Genomic DNA, 15,576 nt, shown 5'->3' with positions numbered 1-15,576 from the left:
TTTCAGGGATTTATTTACGAATCTCAAATCCAAGATAGGACTATGTTGTCATCCCTTGTTTGGGGTCAGAAAGTACCTGGAATAGCACCCCTTCGCAGTCTCCAGTGGAGGAATAATCTCTTTGCTACCCAATAACAAAAAAGAAAAGACATCGTCTTCATCAAAATATTCAAATAGGGGAGTTGGGGAAAACTAGATATGCAGAGAACAACCTACAGATGTTAACGGAAGGGCCTATCCGTCGAACGTAAATCTCCATCATTGGAGAAAGAAAGCGGAGACTGGTGTCTTATGATCAGGCAAGAAAGGAAACGTAGAGAGAAGTGATGGTGTTAGGAGTGCTGGGATGCCTACGTCACATCCCCTACCTCCGTAAGGTTGAAAGGGCTACTGCTGGGCACTTGATTGGTGCAAATAACATTTGCAGCTACAGAGACTACTGAGAGTTCCACCTTGGCATGATGGCTTGGCCGCTAGCGTTTTGCAAAGTTGGCTAACAAAGTTGTACCCAAATCAGTATGTGGACGTAAATTGTCCCCCTCATTTTTTTCACTCTAATTATGGGAAATATGACAAGGTGTTTGGACTGCATCAGTGCCAGAGCCATACGTTAACCGTCTTTGTTTCTGTGAATCCAGTTTCCATCGGATAATGCTGTGTCTTATACTTCGCCTCATCCTCAGTTCTTTGAGATAGAGACGAGGATGATGACGCTACCAGACTTCATATCCTTAGTAACCTGGACACGTCCTGGTTCTGCGATGGATTCGGCAGAGACACAGTGACAGGCAATGACACCACAGAAGCCAGGAACTAGACCCTTGGCAAAGCACTAGCAGTTGAGAGAGTAGGCACTGGAGCTTGGAGTGACAAGGCTCGTTGGAATGTTTCAATCTGGTCAGCGTAGGCACCAGGAAGGGTAAAGCCTATCTGTTTTGAAATGGGCGCCAAAGTTGGAGGCATCTCGGAGGAGGATCTATCCTTACACCTCTTATTTGTGTCCCTTCTACTTTTGGGCTGGTTCTCCACAAAGCGACTCTGGGAGAGGCTCAGTTCTGTATCTTAATCAAGCCTCCCTCTCATGGATAATTTTAGGGTGGCCTTGGAGGCACAGGTTGCATGAAGAGCTGAGTTGAGGCTTCCATTGGCACAATCGTCAGTCGGAATTGGGGTCAGTGATGGGCCATCCGTCGCCACCAGGATCACAAGGGTTCGAAGGCTGAAGAGCTTGCTCGATCGTATATCACCATTGCACGTGGCTCCATATATAACTCTGCATTACTTCTGCCTACATATTGTGACTTTAAGGCTGGCACTGAACAGCTCCCAGTGGCGCCCATTACGCCCTGCTGCTGAAGAAACATTTTGTGGATCTGCCAAGGAAGTAGTTCACTTAACTAATCTGGTGGAAGGATGGCCTTTCAAAACATTGAACCTCAAAATGTTTAACAGCTCCACCTGTAGAGCCAATGAAAGGTTTGCTAAAATGAGGACGGTGGTACTTGTACAAACCTGTGACCTACAACCCACTGTTTTGCCCAGATGCAGGAGTAAGATGTCTTAAGGCAACACCACTGGTTGAGCGGTGGGATACCCACAAGTCAAATACAACACAACTCATGACTTTCTTTAAACAAAGGAGTCTCAGTTGTGAAGGTGTTGGCTGCCTGTATCCGGTGCATGCCACAGGATAAGATATATATGTTGTTCATGAAATGTAACAGCCGCACAGGAACCTCGTCCCAACCCTTATGCAAATAGTTTTCATCCTAGAATCATGGAACAGGAAAAACTGTGTATCTGTAAATTCTCCACACTTTTTTTATTGTTTTTTCATGAAAACAAAAAAAAGCAACATGTACAAACAGTACATAATATTCAATGTTGTTGACACAAGTGGTCAATGATATTGGCATAATTCACGTGACACTGTGGAGAGTTAAGAGGAGGGCTAGAGGAAGGGGCGGGGATGATTCTAAGGTGAATTCCTTCCATAAGGAGATGCTGATGTGTCGAGTTTCATGGGGAACACATCTTTTCAATGCACAAAACAATTAATGCGTTTGATATTAGATGCATGTATAAGATCTCACATTCAACCTAATTAAGACAAGCCATTTCTGGGATTTGCAGTTTACAAACAATTTTTATAATTTTTGTGATCATCTGTTCGTTTTACATGTATCAAGTCTCTTCATGACAATACATTGACTACCTAAGACAAAGTCTTACATATAACACAATACCTTTACTTGAATAAACTCTAATTATTGTCATATCTCCATCTTTGTCACTGAAACAGAGCGAAACAGGAGGAGTGGAAGGCAACATTCGGTGTCAACGAGAAGGATGGTCGCGCTCTATGATTACGACCCCAGAGAGAGCTCCCCCAACGTCGACGTAGAGGTAGCCATTAAAAAGCCATTTATTCTGCAGTGTGTTGTATACACTGATGTCCAACACATTAGTTTACAAGAAACAGTTCTTATAAATCCCATTGTTTTAAACTCTCTTATGTTTTAACTTGTTTTATTAAGAAAACTATTTTCAAGGAAGCAGGTTAAGACCAATTCAAGATGGCGCCCATATCAGTCGTTGCCTTCAGTTTTGCCCACTAGTCAGCAGATATCGCGTTGAACTGGGAATGCTAATTTCATATCGAAACTCCTGTCCTAGAACATGCTTATTTAATAAATGTATTTATATCTCTAAATTACCTGAGGAACATACAGCATTCCATTAAAATAGCTTAATTTGTTATTCTGACTTCACTCTAGGAATATTTTGGTAAATAGGTAACATTTCCCAAATATTGTACATCTGGACTCAAAAGTTGCAGATTAGTTCATTGGTGCAGTCCTGGAAGTGGCTGCCCGGAGGTACCACTGAAGACCTAAAAAACCTAGGAGTATCACTTTTCATGACCGGAGATTATTTTCAAGGCTTTCTCTGATTTCTTAACTCTTAGAAGCCTAATTCACAAAGAGCTTTTAGTGAGTACATGTGACTTACTCTTGCATTCTCAGTGGAAAGCCACGCCTACTCTGGGAAGGCAGCTTTCAGACTCATCGGGTACAAAAGTTCAAGCAGTGCTTATGTTACCGACTACAGGCATCAATGGAACAACTAAAGGTTAGTACAGAGCAGCACTGCAGGAGGACAGTGGTTTCGAGTGGCCAGGTCTGGTCAGAGCCATAGGATGTAGAAGGCTCTAGTGGGGCTACTACTGAACACTGCATTTACACCTCGAAGGCTCTAATGAGATTACTATGCACTAGTATGATAAGAGGTGAATCGAGGGCACTATTTACCGGTGTCAAAGGCAGAAGACTCCAAGGAGGTCACCAATGGCCAGTGATGTGGGAGGTAGAAGGCCTGACTGATGGACAAGATTACCCATTGTTTAAAGTACACTTCTTACAGAGGGTTCATTCAGACAAATCACTTGTCCAATCACTAATATATATAAGGCAGGTCCGATCCACAATGTTGATACATCTGGCCCATAATTCTTCTGTATTGTCCTTACACTGAGCCCGGCCAAAATAATCAGCAGTTCTTTTCCTTCGAGCATCATGCAACAGAGTTGTTTTGTTCTGTAACGGATGTTGAGACAACTCAGAAAGATCTTCTCCATGGATGACCAGGGTTGGGGTGTGTATGGTCACAGGGGCGCAAAGGCTCCGCCATCCGCAGATGAGCTGGGTGTAGCATGCTCACCACACTGCCAGTATGTGTCCATCAGGATGGAGGTGTCCCATTGCGGGTCCGGACCGCATAATATCATGTTGCAGCCCTCATTATTACCCAACAGTAAGGTTCCTCTGCATCTGAAACATAAAGAGAACAATGTAATTTTCCGTATAATTAGGGGTTGCCCCTTCTCCTCCAACTATGTGTACCTATTAATCTCCGCATCCCAGATTTCCTGCCATGGGGTGTCTAAGCTGGCATTGGACCCCCTCCCACAGGACTCATTTCCCCCTGTGTGATATAGATGAGCAGCCCTGCACTGGAATTCCATGTCCAGGGTACATTTGTCATTAAAGAAGGTGGCCCCAAAGATGTTAAGGGTCACCCTGGGACTGTAGACAGAGGCAGGAGCTGAGGTATTTGTGCACTGGTGCAGTGGTCTTTCTACCTCCAGGAGCCTCTTCTTGCCCTTTCTGTGCATCCTGTCTACCTCGATTGGATGTCACTAGGCTCGGTGAAGAGATACAGTGCAGTGGAGTTGGTTTCATACCGGGTGATGTTTACTAGTGCCCTGCGGGGTTCTACTCTATGGGGTTGGATTTTCACCCTGATGCTACATAGGCACAGATGTACAAGGCATTTTGCTCTTTCAGGGGCTATCTACTGAGATAGGTAACGCCTGTCTGCACCGACTGCACGGGGTATCAATGAACATATATAACATGACTTGTTCATAGTTTGTGTGACTACGCAGTCAAGTGTTGATACCAGGTATTATGTAGGAGTGCTGTGTGTAGTGCGTGAGGGATACTAGCGTGTGGTTCGGTGTAAATGTATGTGAGGTGAGAGAGGTCTCTGCGCATGCGTTACAAGAATTAGAAGCAGGATTTACGAGATAAGGTGTACGTCTAGTTCCAGAGGGTCTCAAGAGCACCCTGGCTAAGTAGGGTGTGTACAAAAATACATAACTTTGAAAACATGTGTCGGCTGTAGAGTCATCTCTGGGTAAAGAGTTTGTTGTCTGGGTGCCCAGGGGTATCTTTGTCTTGATGCGGTGTAAGCAATGTCTTTCAAGAGGTTGTTGCAGAAAGTCAATGTGTCCTGTAATACTTGAGCGATTGTCTGTGTGAAAGAAAGTATTTAATGCTTTGATGCAAGGAATGGGTAAGAGGTATGGTGCGACGGCCAGGGCGGCTGACTCTGGAAAATGGGGGCTCATGGTTCGATTCCCGGTGCTGGCGGCAGGTTAGCCCAGCACCTTGTGACTCTGGGCAATAGCTCACTTAATCTTCCCGATGGCCCCCAGTGCTGGGACACCTCTCCGGAGGTAGCTGTGCGCTTTACAAATGCAGCTTTGGTGCACTTTCAGCTCAATCATGGAACTGTAGGATAAGATATGTGGTTTTGTGGGTTAATTTGGAAAAAAACACATTGTTAGGCAGTTGTCTGGAAAATACCTGCGTTTACGTTTTACCGATATGCTCAATAGTTTAGCCGTGAGCAAAAGATTTCCTCATGGGGTACTGAAAAGGTAGCGCTAATATTTTTAGGAAGAGAGTGAGTTTTACTCTGTTTTAAGAGGTGCTAGAATTTTAAGGGAGTAATTGGTGTTAAACTATTTAATGCTCTTGTATTTTAGTTTTCTCCGTCTCCTAACTACGTTGGGGACCATACTCTTTTTTTGTGGGCTGTTTTCGTTTAAAGGTGCGACACTTTATTCGGGACAGGGGTGTCCTTTTGACTTGCATGTGCTACGTGCAGTTGCGAAGGGAAGTAGGTGTTTGGATTTTAATTTAAGTGTTCCGGTGACACGTGCATGTTCTTTTGGCCTCGGCACGTGGCATGGAGCAAGGTTTGTCTCTAATTAAGCTGCATTACTGGGCTACACCCTTCTTCTGGAAGGGTCGAGAATCTTTGAGCTGTTTTGTGGTGCTCTATGTCGGTCCCGGTAGGCGGTCTGTGTTTTGGGCGTGGTTTAATTTTAAGAGGAGGACAATGGAAGTGGTTGGAAGGTTGCATGTGGATCCCCATGGGAATCTGCAGTGAAATGGCTGGGGCTGTGTATGTTTGTGGTGTATTCACAACAAAAATCAGGGGTATTGTTGGAACTTTAGTTGCTCGGCCTGATGGTGGTGGTGCTAACGAATTTGATGGCTCTTCCGATAATAGTGCAGTATGTGGTCCTGTATTTCACACCAAGTTTTGGTGTCTAGCCCTACTGCACTCTCTAATCTGGACTGGATCTCAGTGGGCAGCCCTCTCTTAAGGATGTTGTAGAAGGATGCGACATAGGGATCCGTGTTGGTCCAGGGCTGACCTGTCTCCTGCTCCCATCATTCTCTCATTCTAAGAATTCAGTCACGGTCTCCCCTGCCATCAGTCCTCCTACCTCTGGGAGGTCAGTGAATATCTCCCTTAGGGCCGTTCACATCTGGTGTCTGAATGACTTAAATGCAGCCCCGTCATGCTCGGTGTTCATAAGCGTGACTACGGGGATGTGGGCTTGAGAGAATATCGTGTCGGTCTGCTCCCCGATGAGGCTGCTGAGCAGGGTTTGATGTCTCCTAAAGCTAGGTTTATACCCACGGTGTTCTTTTCGAAGCATGAGATCCATTTCCCCACCCCGTCCATCAATGGGGGTAGATTATTCCTGAGCCTTTTTTGTCCATCTGTGCCCAAGGCACATAGATGGTTCTTGCTGCACCTTGCTGCAGTAGTGGACAAATCCTAGCTCGGGCAGCTCTGTCAGTTTCTCCCTGACGTAGCACTCCCATCGTCTCAAGCACTTCTGCATGTAGGTTAGTTCCTTTGCGGATCACGCCCTCCATGCCAAATGCAGTCCTCAACAATGGCCATGTCTTCGGGTTCGAAGGCTCCCTCCTCTGGCCAAGGATGGTCATACTGGTGACCCTTCCTTTCGGCCCAGGAGGTTAGTAGATGACAGAAAGGTCATGCAAAGGGCTCACCCTCTTCTCTGGGCACTATTTCTCTAGGGGTGGGTCTTTCTGACCAGCGCGTTCGAGGGTGGGGGGCAGATGTCCTAGCTCCTGCTCCCTCCATGAAGGGGGAGTTGTCTCCTCTCCCCGCTGTGCTTTCCAGGCGAGAGCTCTTTATATTTCCATCCTTAACTCTCGTCTTTCCTCTAACTCCAATCTGGGTTGCCTCCTCTCAGTGCTACGTGCTGTTCTTCTAGGTAATGTCTTGACCTCACTCCATGAGGCTTCATCCATGCCATAGGCCTGCCTGGGTGAAGTGTAGCTTGTGCCTCCCCCTTTGTAGTCCGACTGCGCGGGACTGGCGCCCCTTTCTTCCCATCCACTGGTCAAAACACCTTCCAGTAGGGCCACAAACCTCCTTCTGACTTTATGGCACCGGGTGGGGAACTCAGGAAAACGCGCTTCTTGTTCGGCTTGGACCTGATTGGTTGCAAAAGAAGGGTGAGGGGTCAAGCACAAGGAGGCCGGGCACCGGACTGAGCAAGGGTTGTCTGCGCCCGGGCTGGTGGAACCGGTGATCCTCTTCCTCGCCTGGCAGCTTGCTGTCCCTGGGGAGGTCCAGCAGCCCCCTCGACTGGTGGACAGGGCCGGACTGGCCGTAGCGGGCACCGGGCAATCCCCCGGTGCGCCGCACGGGTGGGGACCGGTTTTGGGCCCCTGGGTGGCCGTGTTTGTTACAGGACCGTTTTTGCAGCACAGCTGCAAAATCGGGCCTGCAACAAAATCGGCCCTGGCAAAGAGCTCGGCGGCATCCCTGCTTGGATCGAGGGGAGTGGCCCATCCAGGGCGGACCTTTCAGCAATATAACGAGCTGGTTCACGGGGCGCATACTTTCAGCAGGTCCTCGCCTCTGAGGAAGAAGTTTCTTTATACTTCGAAACGCGTCAGGCTTTTGGACTGGGCTGAACTGTTCAAGCGTTCGATGTCTTTGCCGCCCCTGTACCAATAAATGGTTTTTGACCTACGAACAGGCTCAGAGTGCTTCCTCATGCAGGGCAACCAAGAAGCGACAATTTAGAGACGGCGGGTCCAGCCGTCGGGAATGCACCACCCCATTATCGGGGTCAGGAGGATGGATATTCATCTGACCTCTTTTGGGGAGACTGTGCTGGATTTAAGGAGTGATACAGACATCGAGGCCCATCAACGGGCTGAAAATTGCGGCAGCTCATCATGCGGGGATCCGCGGACCACAAGGCCCAGCATTCCTCACTCCCAGTGTGACAAGCGGCCAATCAGGGCCGGGTGTCTGGATATATTCATGACCCAGCATTCCTGCTTGGATCGAGGGGAGTGGCCCATCCAGGGCGGACCTTTCAGCAATATAACAAGCTGGTTCACGGGGCGCATACTTTCAGCAGGTCCTCGCCTCTGAGGAAGAAGTTTCTTTATACTTCGAAACGCGTCAGGCTTTTGGACTGGGCTGAACTGTTCAAGCGTTCGATGTCTTTGCCACCCCTGTACCAATAAATGGTTTTTGACCTACGAACAGGCTCAGAGTGCTTCCTAATGCAGGGCAACCAAGAAGCGACAATATATATATATATATTATATATATACACACCCCCATATTTACAGGATATGAGCTACAGATAAAAACTATAGTCCACAGAGGAGCAAACTATGCCCCATAGTTACATCGCTTAAACAAAACATAATACACATCCTGCGTTATTGCATATAGCAGAGCAAAATCTGAGGCTGTGCAATACAGATATGTATACGAGGAGAACAAAAGAGAGAAGGGTACACCTTCCATACCACATCCTGGGTGACTCAGCATTAAGATAGTGCCAATCGCCCAAAGTCTCATGTGAAAGACAAAACGCAGGAAAAGAACACCTTGTTGACAGCAACACTTACGACCACAGTTGATCCGGTAAGTCAAATGAAGCAAAGTCCAACCCAGTAAATCCCAAAGGAGATACCCAGTTGGAATATTGGAACATACGGAATGCCAGACCGAACCAAACGCTGCCATAATTCAAACTTGGGTGTGTATATATATATATATATTCATTTGACTTACTGAACTATAGGTGTGTGTGTGTGTGTGTGTGTGTGTCTGTATATATATATATATATATATATAACTGCTTCGCTATGCACCAGCTCGGTGCACTCACGGACGGGTGCCGATCATGCAGGGGTGCTCCCGCATATACATTCTGCTTCACACTCCTCCGGCAAAAGTCCCTCCCAAGGACAACAGAACTCACAGGGGCAGGTTCAAAGGTTTTATTACAGAACCTTAGGCACAGACGTGTTTCGGCTAACTGCCTTTGTCGATGTTTTAAACATGGCTTTTTAAACTTGGCTGTCCAGGCAGTAATGTTTGGCAAACGTGTGCAGCGAGGCCCAAGTTGCTGCCTGACAAATGTCCTGCAGAGGGACTCCCTGTCCCAAGGCAGTAGTAGCCACTGTGGCCCGAATGGAATGGGCCCTCAGCCCCACAGGAGGATCCTTCTTAGCCAAGGAATAACAGACCTTAATGCACAAAACGACCCACCGAGAGATGGTCCGCTTGTGCACTGCTCGCCCCTTCTTAGCGCCCACGTAGCCAACGAAGAGTTGGTCGTCCACCCGGAACTGTTTTGTGCAGTCCAGATAGAAGGAGAGCGCACGTTTTGGGTCCAGACGGTGGAGCCTCTCTTCCTCTTTCGAGGGATGTGGAGGCGGAAAGAAGGTGGGTAATGTAACAGATTGGCTGATGTGAAAGGCAGTAACCACCTTATGAATTAAAGAAGGACGAGTCCTTAGAACAACTTTGTCCGGATGGACAGAGAGGAAAGGAGGTTTAGAAGAAAGAGCCTGGAGCTCACTCACTCTTCTGGCAGAGGTGATGGCAACCAGAAAAGCAGTCTTGAGAGTCAGAAGACGAAGAGGACAGTTATGGAGAGGCTCAAAAGGAGCGTACATCAGATAGGTTAACACCAGATTCAAGTCCCACTGAGGCATTATGAAGGGGACAGGAGGAAACATGTGAGTAATGCCTTTTAAGAATCTAGCAACAACAGGGGACTTGAAAAGAGAAGGCTGATCAGGAAGCCGTAAGAAGGCAGAAACAGCTGAAAGATATCCCTTGAGGGTGCCCAGAGCAGAGCCCTGCTGGGCCAGGGAAAGAAGAAAGAGGAGAACCTCAGAAAGAGGGGCGGAAAGGGGATCCACAGCCTTTGCTGTGCACCACGCCACAAATTTGTTCCACCTGCAGGCGTATACCCTTTTAGTGGAGGGACGCCTAGCTGCCAGAATGACATCACAGACTTCAGGAGGCAAGTCAAATGACATCAATTGCCGCCGCTCAATCTCCACGCATGGAGGTGGAGGCGAGACAGGTTCGGGTGGAGGACCGTCCCCTGCTGCTGCGACAGAAGGTCTTCCTGAAGAGGCTGTCGAATCGGGGGATCGGTTGACAGACTGAGTAGCTCGGGATACCAGTATCTTCGTGCCCAATCCGGAGCCACAAGGATGACTTGGGCCCGGCCGTGCCTGATCTTCTTCAGCACTCTGGGCAGAAGTGGTATAGGCGGAAAGTCATATAACAAACCGCACCTCCACTCGTGGCAAAAAGCATCTCCGAGGGAGTGCCGCCTTGGAAACTCCAATGCGCAGAACTGATAACATTGCGCGTTCTCTTCGGTAGTGAATAGATCTAACCAAGGCTCTCCCCATTGCCGAAAGAGGCCTTTCGCAACGTCCGAGTTCAGACGCCATTCGTGATCCATCATGCACCGGCGGCTGAGTTTGTCCGCCCTGGCGTTCAGAGATCCCGCCAGGTGTTAAACCACCAGGAAGATGCCCTGATGTTCCAGCCATGTCCAGAGGCGCAGAGCCTCCTGACAAAGGGTCCACGACCCTACCCCGCCCTGTTTGTTGCAATACCACATGGCGGTGGTGTTGTCTGTGAACACCTGCACTACACTTCCCCGGACAGAGGGAAGGAATGCCTTCAGTGCAAGCCGGATCGCCCGCAGCTCCAAAAGGTTGATATTGAGCCGGGACACCGCCGGAGACCAGAGGCCTCTGATCTCCGCCTCTCCCATGTGGCCCCCCCATCCCAGGAGGGAGGCATCCGTCACCACCACGTGCTCCGGTTGGGGTAGGGAGAGGGATCTGCCATTGACCCAATCACGGTCGTGAGCCACCACTGCAACTGTCTTGCAGTGCCCTCCGAGATCAGGCCGTGGTCGGACAGGTTGCCCTGATGTTGAGCCCACTGGAACTTCAGGTCCCACTGCAGAGCCCGCATCGCCACCTGGCGTGATGCACCAGCAGGATGCAGGAGGCCATCAGGCCCAGCAGCCGTAGGACCATCCTGACCGAAACTCGGGATAAAGGCTGAAAGATCAGAATCAGAGCCTGAATATCCCGAACCCGCTGTTCAGGAGGATAGACCCGAAACTGCGCCGAATCCAGAACCGCTCCGATGAAAAGGAGCTTCTGGGAGGGACTCAGATGTGTCTTCGGCACGTTGATGGAGAACCCCAGCAAATGCAGGTGGTCGGCCGTAGTCTGGAGGTGGGTGATGACCGCCTGGGGCGAGCCCGCCTTCAACAACCAGTCATCGAGATAGGGGAAGACTGGAACCCCTAATCTGCGCAGATGAGCTGCAACCACCGCCATCACTTTCGTGAACACCCAAGGGGCACTGGTGAGGCCGAAGGGGAGCACGGTAAACTGAAAGTGCTTGTGGCCTACCGTGAACCGCAGGTAACGCCGGTGGGCCGGCAGGATGGGGATGTGGAAATATGCGTCCTGCAAGTCCAACGCTACCATCCAGTCTCCAGGGTCTAGGGCAGCCAGAACTTGAGCTAAAGTGAGCATCTTGAACTTCTCCTTCCGGAGGAAGGCGTTAACGCTCCTGAGGTCCAAGATAGGGCGTAGGCCCCCTTTGCCCTTCTTGGGAACCAGAAAGTAGTGGGATTAACAACCCCGTCCTACTTCTGGGCCAGGAACATGCTCGATGGCCCCTTGGCCAAGAGGGGCGTAACTTCCTCCTGCAGAAGTTGCAGGTGATCCCCCGACATGCGTTGGTACTGCGGTGGCATGGCTGAAGGGGTCGCCTCGAAGTGGAGGGAGTAGCCCCTTTGGACGATTTGCAGCACCCACCTGTCCGACGTGATGGTACGCCAGTGGAGCAGGTGATGGTGAACTCTGCCTCCCACTGGCGTGGAATGGGCCTGAAAGGTCGGACTAGGAAGGCTTTGAGGCAGATGCTGCGGGAGCAGATGTGGACTAATAGGCTCTCTGTCCCCCTGCTCCGCCACGTCGAAATCCACATCCGCGGCCGCGTTGAGGCTGGTTCTGCGGCCTGTGGCTGGACCGACGTGCGGGGGTGCCCCTTCTTTGGCCACGAAAGGGGCTAAAAGGTACCTCTGTGGTGCCTCAGGAGCACACACTGATTAGGTACCTCCCCTGCCTGGGGCAGTTAGAGCAACTTGGGCAAGCTTTGATGTTAGGCACACACACGCACTCACTCACAGGGAACTTAAAGCTTTAATCAGCTTGTGTTGCTGCGGGTGCTGTCAATGATGAAAATGGTGGAAATCACTGAGCTGGCTGGGGGCTGTCCTCAACGCAACCACCGGGTTGCAGGAAAGCAGGAATGCAGACGGGAGGCAGGAGCCAGGGGAGCCGTGGGGCCAATATAGCTAGCAGGCAAGTAAAGGCACCTGAGAAGACCTGGAAAACACTGGAAACATACTTGGTCTGACTGCGCCTCCATGGCTACCAAACTGCCGAGCCTGCTTGGGGTGCCTGGTGTGCCTGGCGTGCCTAGCGTGTGCGTAGATTGTAGGAGACACGCACTGCTGGCACACCAAGCTTGCCAGCCGAGCCCCAAGCTCCGGGTGCTTGATTTCCGCTGCTCAGCTCGGCTCGACCTTGGTGCCCCCACCTCTGGTTCGGCACTGGGGAACCGAGAGACGGGCGCCGTGACTGCCTCCACCTGCCTCCACCTAGAACTCTTCATGAGACAGTCGGGGCCGGGATCCACCATAACTGCAGCCGCTATCAGCCTTTACCTGAAGGACTGTGGTGAGCGTGCTTGTGGGGGGGTACCGGGGGCACCGGTGCAGATGGAAGTCTGATCTCGCCGCTGGAGCCAAGCCGGACTTCACCGCGGCCGCTAGCTTGGCTGGAGGGTGAAGAGCAGGAAGCGGGAGCCTGGAAAGCCTGGAATCTGGAGCTGTGTTCTGCTTGGATCCAATCTAATCTTCCAGTCAGTGCCCATGTACTCATGGAATGACCCAGGCACTAACACATGCACTGCTACAATCTCCTGTGCACTACCCATGCAGATCTCTAACCACCTACACAGTACTGATTCACTCCTCCAATTACCCAGGTTGTACCCATGCACTCCAGAAATCACACTGTCGCTACCCATTCACTCCTCAAATCACCCACCCAGCATCATGTACTTATCCAATCACTCCACCAAAACCCAAGCACTTATAAATTCACCATGCACTGTCCTTGCAGCACTCTAATCATCCAGTCACTACCCATGTACTCATGCAATGACCCAGGCACGAACACATGCACTGATACAATCCCCTAAGCACTACTGATTCAGTCCAGGCATCTCCTTGTCACTACCCATACACTCCTCCAATCACCCAGCCAGCACATGTACTTTTCCAATCACTTCGACAAAACCCAAGCACTTGTAAATTCACCATGCACTCTCCTTGCAGTACTCTAATCATCCACTCAGTACCCATGTACTCATGCAATGACCCAGGCACTAACTCATGACAAATACAGAGAAGGTCATGTTAATCACAGGGGAACCCCAACGCATAGTGTTCCCTAGTGTATGTAGGTGTTTTAACTGTATTCTAAGTGTCTTTTAGCATAGCACTGGCTCCGGTCCTGGTTAGTCAGAGTCAGTTACCACCAGTACCCGTCATTAAAAAGTTGGGGGCACAGGAGGACTTTCTGCTCCTCTGTTGGTTCTTTCTGCACATCTCTTGCTTCTTCCTGCACTTTTCTTCGTCTTTCTGGACTTCTGTTTCCTCTTTCTGTATTTGTCTTGCTTCTTTCTGCGCTTTTCTTCCTCTTTCTTCACATGTCCTAACTTTGTAGGCATAGTTAGAAATTAGCATTTAAAAAACCATTGAAATTCACTGAAAAAACATAGTTTTCAGGCACGTTATAGTTAGAAATGAACATTTAAAAAATCTTAGACATTCACTGAAAAAACCATAGGTTTCAGGGACGTTATAGTTAGTTGGACATTTCACTCGTACAAAACCATAGAAATTCCCCCGTTATAGTTAGTTCAGCTAACTATAACTCGCGCCCCCGCAATGCACTGCTGATGATGTCACATATTACATCATTCATGACATGGTCAGTGACATCACTGATGACATCACTGATGACAACTCAAATAACACTGTGGCCCGGACTGCACTCCACCACAGCTTCCTGTCCAGATAGGTATCCTTGCTGAGACCCCTCGATCTTCCCTCGCAGACAGTGCTGCTCCTCTCTCCCCACACAATGATGTATGCACACAATGGTGCTTTGGTCTGCGCAGGGGGGCAACGCGCTTGCATTAAAAATACAAAAGTCCAAAAACTGCTGGCCACCGCGTCGCTCCTGACCGAGAGGGTGTGTCAGGTAAGCCAGTGCCTGCAAAACTGGCATAACACGAACTCCAACTCCCCTCTCACTTGTCGAAGAAGGGTCTGACACCGCCGGGTTGAAATCGAGAGGATTTCTTCAGGGTGAGTTCACAGCACAAATATGTAACAATTTGGCAGACGCGTTTCAGCGGCTCGGCTTGCCTCAGTGCCTGTTACGAATAGCAGGTCCTCGCACCTGGTGGCCATTAAGGCGTTCCATTGGCCACTCCCCCTGGAATCTCCATCGAGGCTCCTCCTCTGCCACAACAATAGTTCACTTCGCGCTGAACAGACAGGCTGCTGCATGCTGGGAATTGTACTCCGTGTGTGGATCCCCCTTGAGTAAGTGTGGAAAACAAACACCAAGTGGTGTCCCATCACTGTGGCCCGGACTGCACTCCACCACAGCTTTCTGTCCTGATAGGTATCCTTGCTGAGACCCCTCGAGCTTTCCCTTGCAGACAATGCTGCTCCTCTCTCCCCACGCAATGATGTATGCACACAGTGGTGCTTTTGTCTGCGCAGGGGGGCAACGCGTTTGCATTCAAAAGTCCAAAAACTGATGGCCACTGCGTCGCTCCTGACCGAGGGGCGTGTCAGGTAAGCCAGTGCCTGCAAAACTGGCATAACACGAACTCCAACTCCCCTCTCACTTGTCGAAGAAGGGTCTGACACCGCTGGGTTGAAATCAAGAGGATTTATTCATGGTGAGTGTCCTGGCGCTAACCTATGATCGGACCAGAAACAAGACTCTTTACCAAAAGTCTGATATGCTGAAAAGCCAAGTCTTCAACTCCCGCTTAAAATAGAGGAGGGAGGTGGCAGATCGGATGGTTAACGGGAGTTTATTCAAGATTGTTATGTTTCCCAGGTAGAAACATCTGCCACCCCAATTCGTTCTATTGAATTTTGGTACCACCAAAGTTCTAGAGTTAGAAGATCTAAGTGATCTACTAGGCGAGTACCATCTGAATTTCTGGCCTATGTCTTGTGGTCCTAGCTCGTGCAAGGCTTTGTACGCAAAGCACAAAGCTTTGAACCGGATCCTCTCCTTCACTGGCAGCCACTGTAGCTGTTTCATTGTTTTTCTGACTGAGACATATTTAGGGGTATGAGTGAGAACTCTAGCAGCTGTGTTCTGCAATACCTGGAGTTTCCTAAGGTTTTGGGCCCGCAGATTAAGGTATAGGCCATTACAATAATATAGTCTGACCAATATCAAAGCCGATATGACCAGTTTTTAAGAATTTGCT

General features: G+C 49.5%; 1 protein-coding gene across 8 annotated transcripts in view; it reads left to right on the top strand.

Annotated features, from left to right (window-relative positions):
* The window catches only part of RIMBP2 (RIMS binding protein 2), a 1,529,140-nt gene that overhangs the window by 1,426,748 nt on the left and 86,816 nt on the right, over positions 1-15,576 (top strand). For all 8 annotated transcript variants that reach the window (XM_085633657.1, XM_085633660.1, XM_085633661.1 and 5 more), the window contains one exon: positions 2,303-2,406. In XM_085633657.1, the coding sequence (XP_085489783.1) occupies positions 2,303-2,406 (104 nt within the window). The remainder of the gene's footprint in view (positions 1-2,302; positions 2,407-15,576) is intronic.

The sequence above is a fragment of the Triturus cristatus genome, chromosome 11, assembly GCF_964204655.1.
Source record: "Triturus cristatus chromosome 11, aTriCri1.1, whole genome shotgun sequence".
Classification (NCBI taxonomy): Eukaryota; Metazoa; Chordata; class Amphibia; order Caudata; family Salamandridae; genus Triturus; species Triturus cristatus.
The sequence above is the reverse complement of the archived record's forward strand: the minus strand, read 5'-3'. Positions and strand labels throughout refer to the sequence as shown.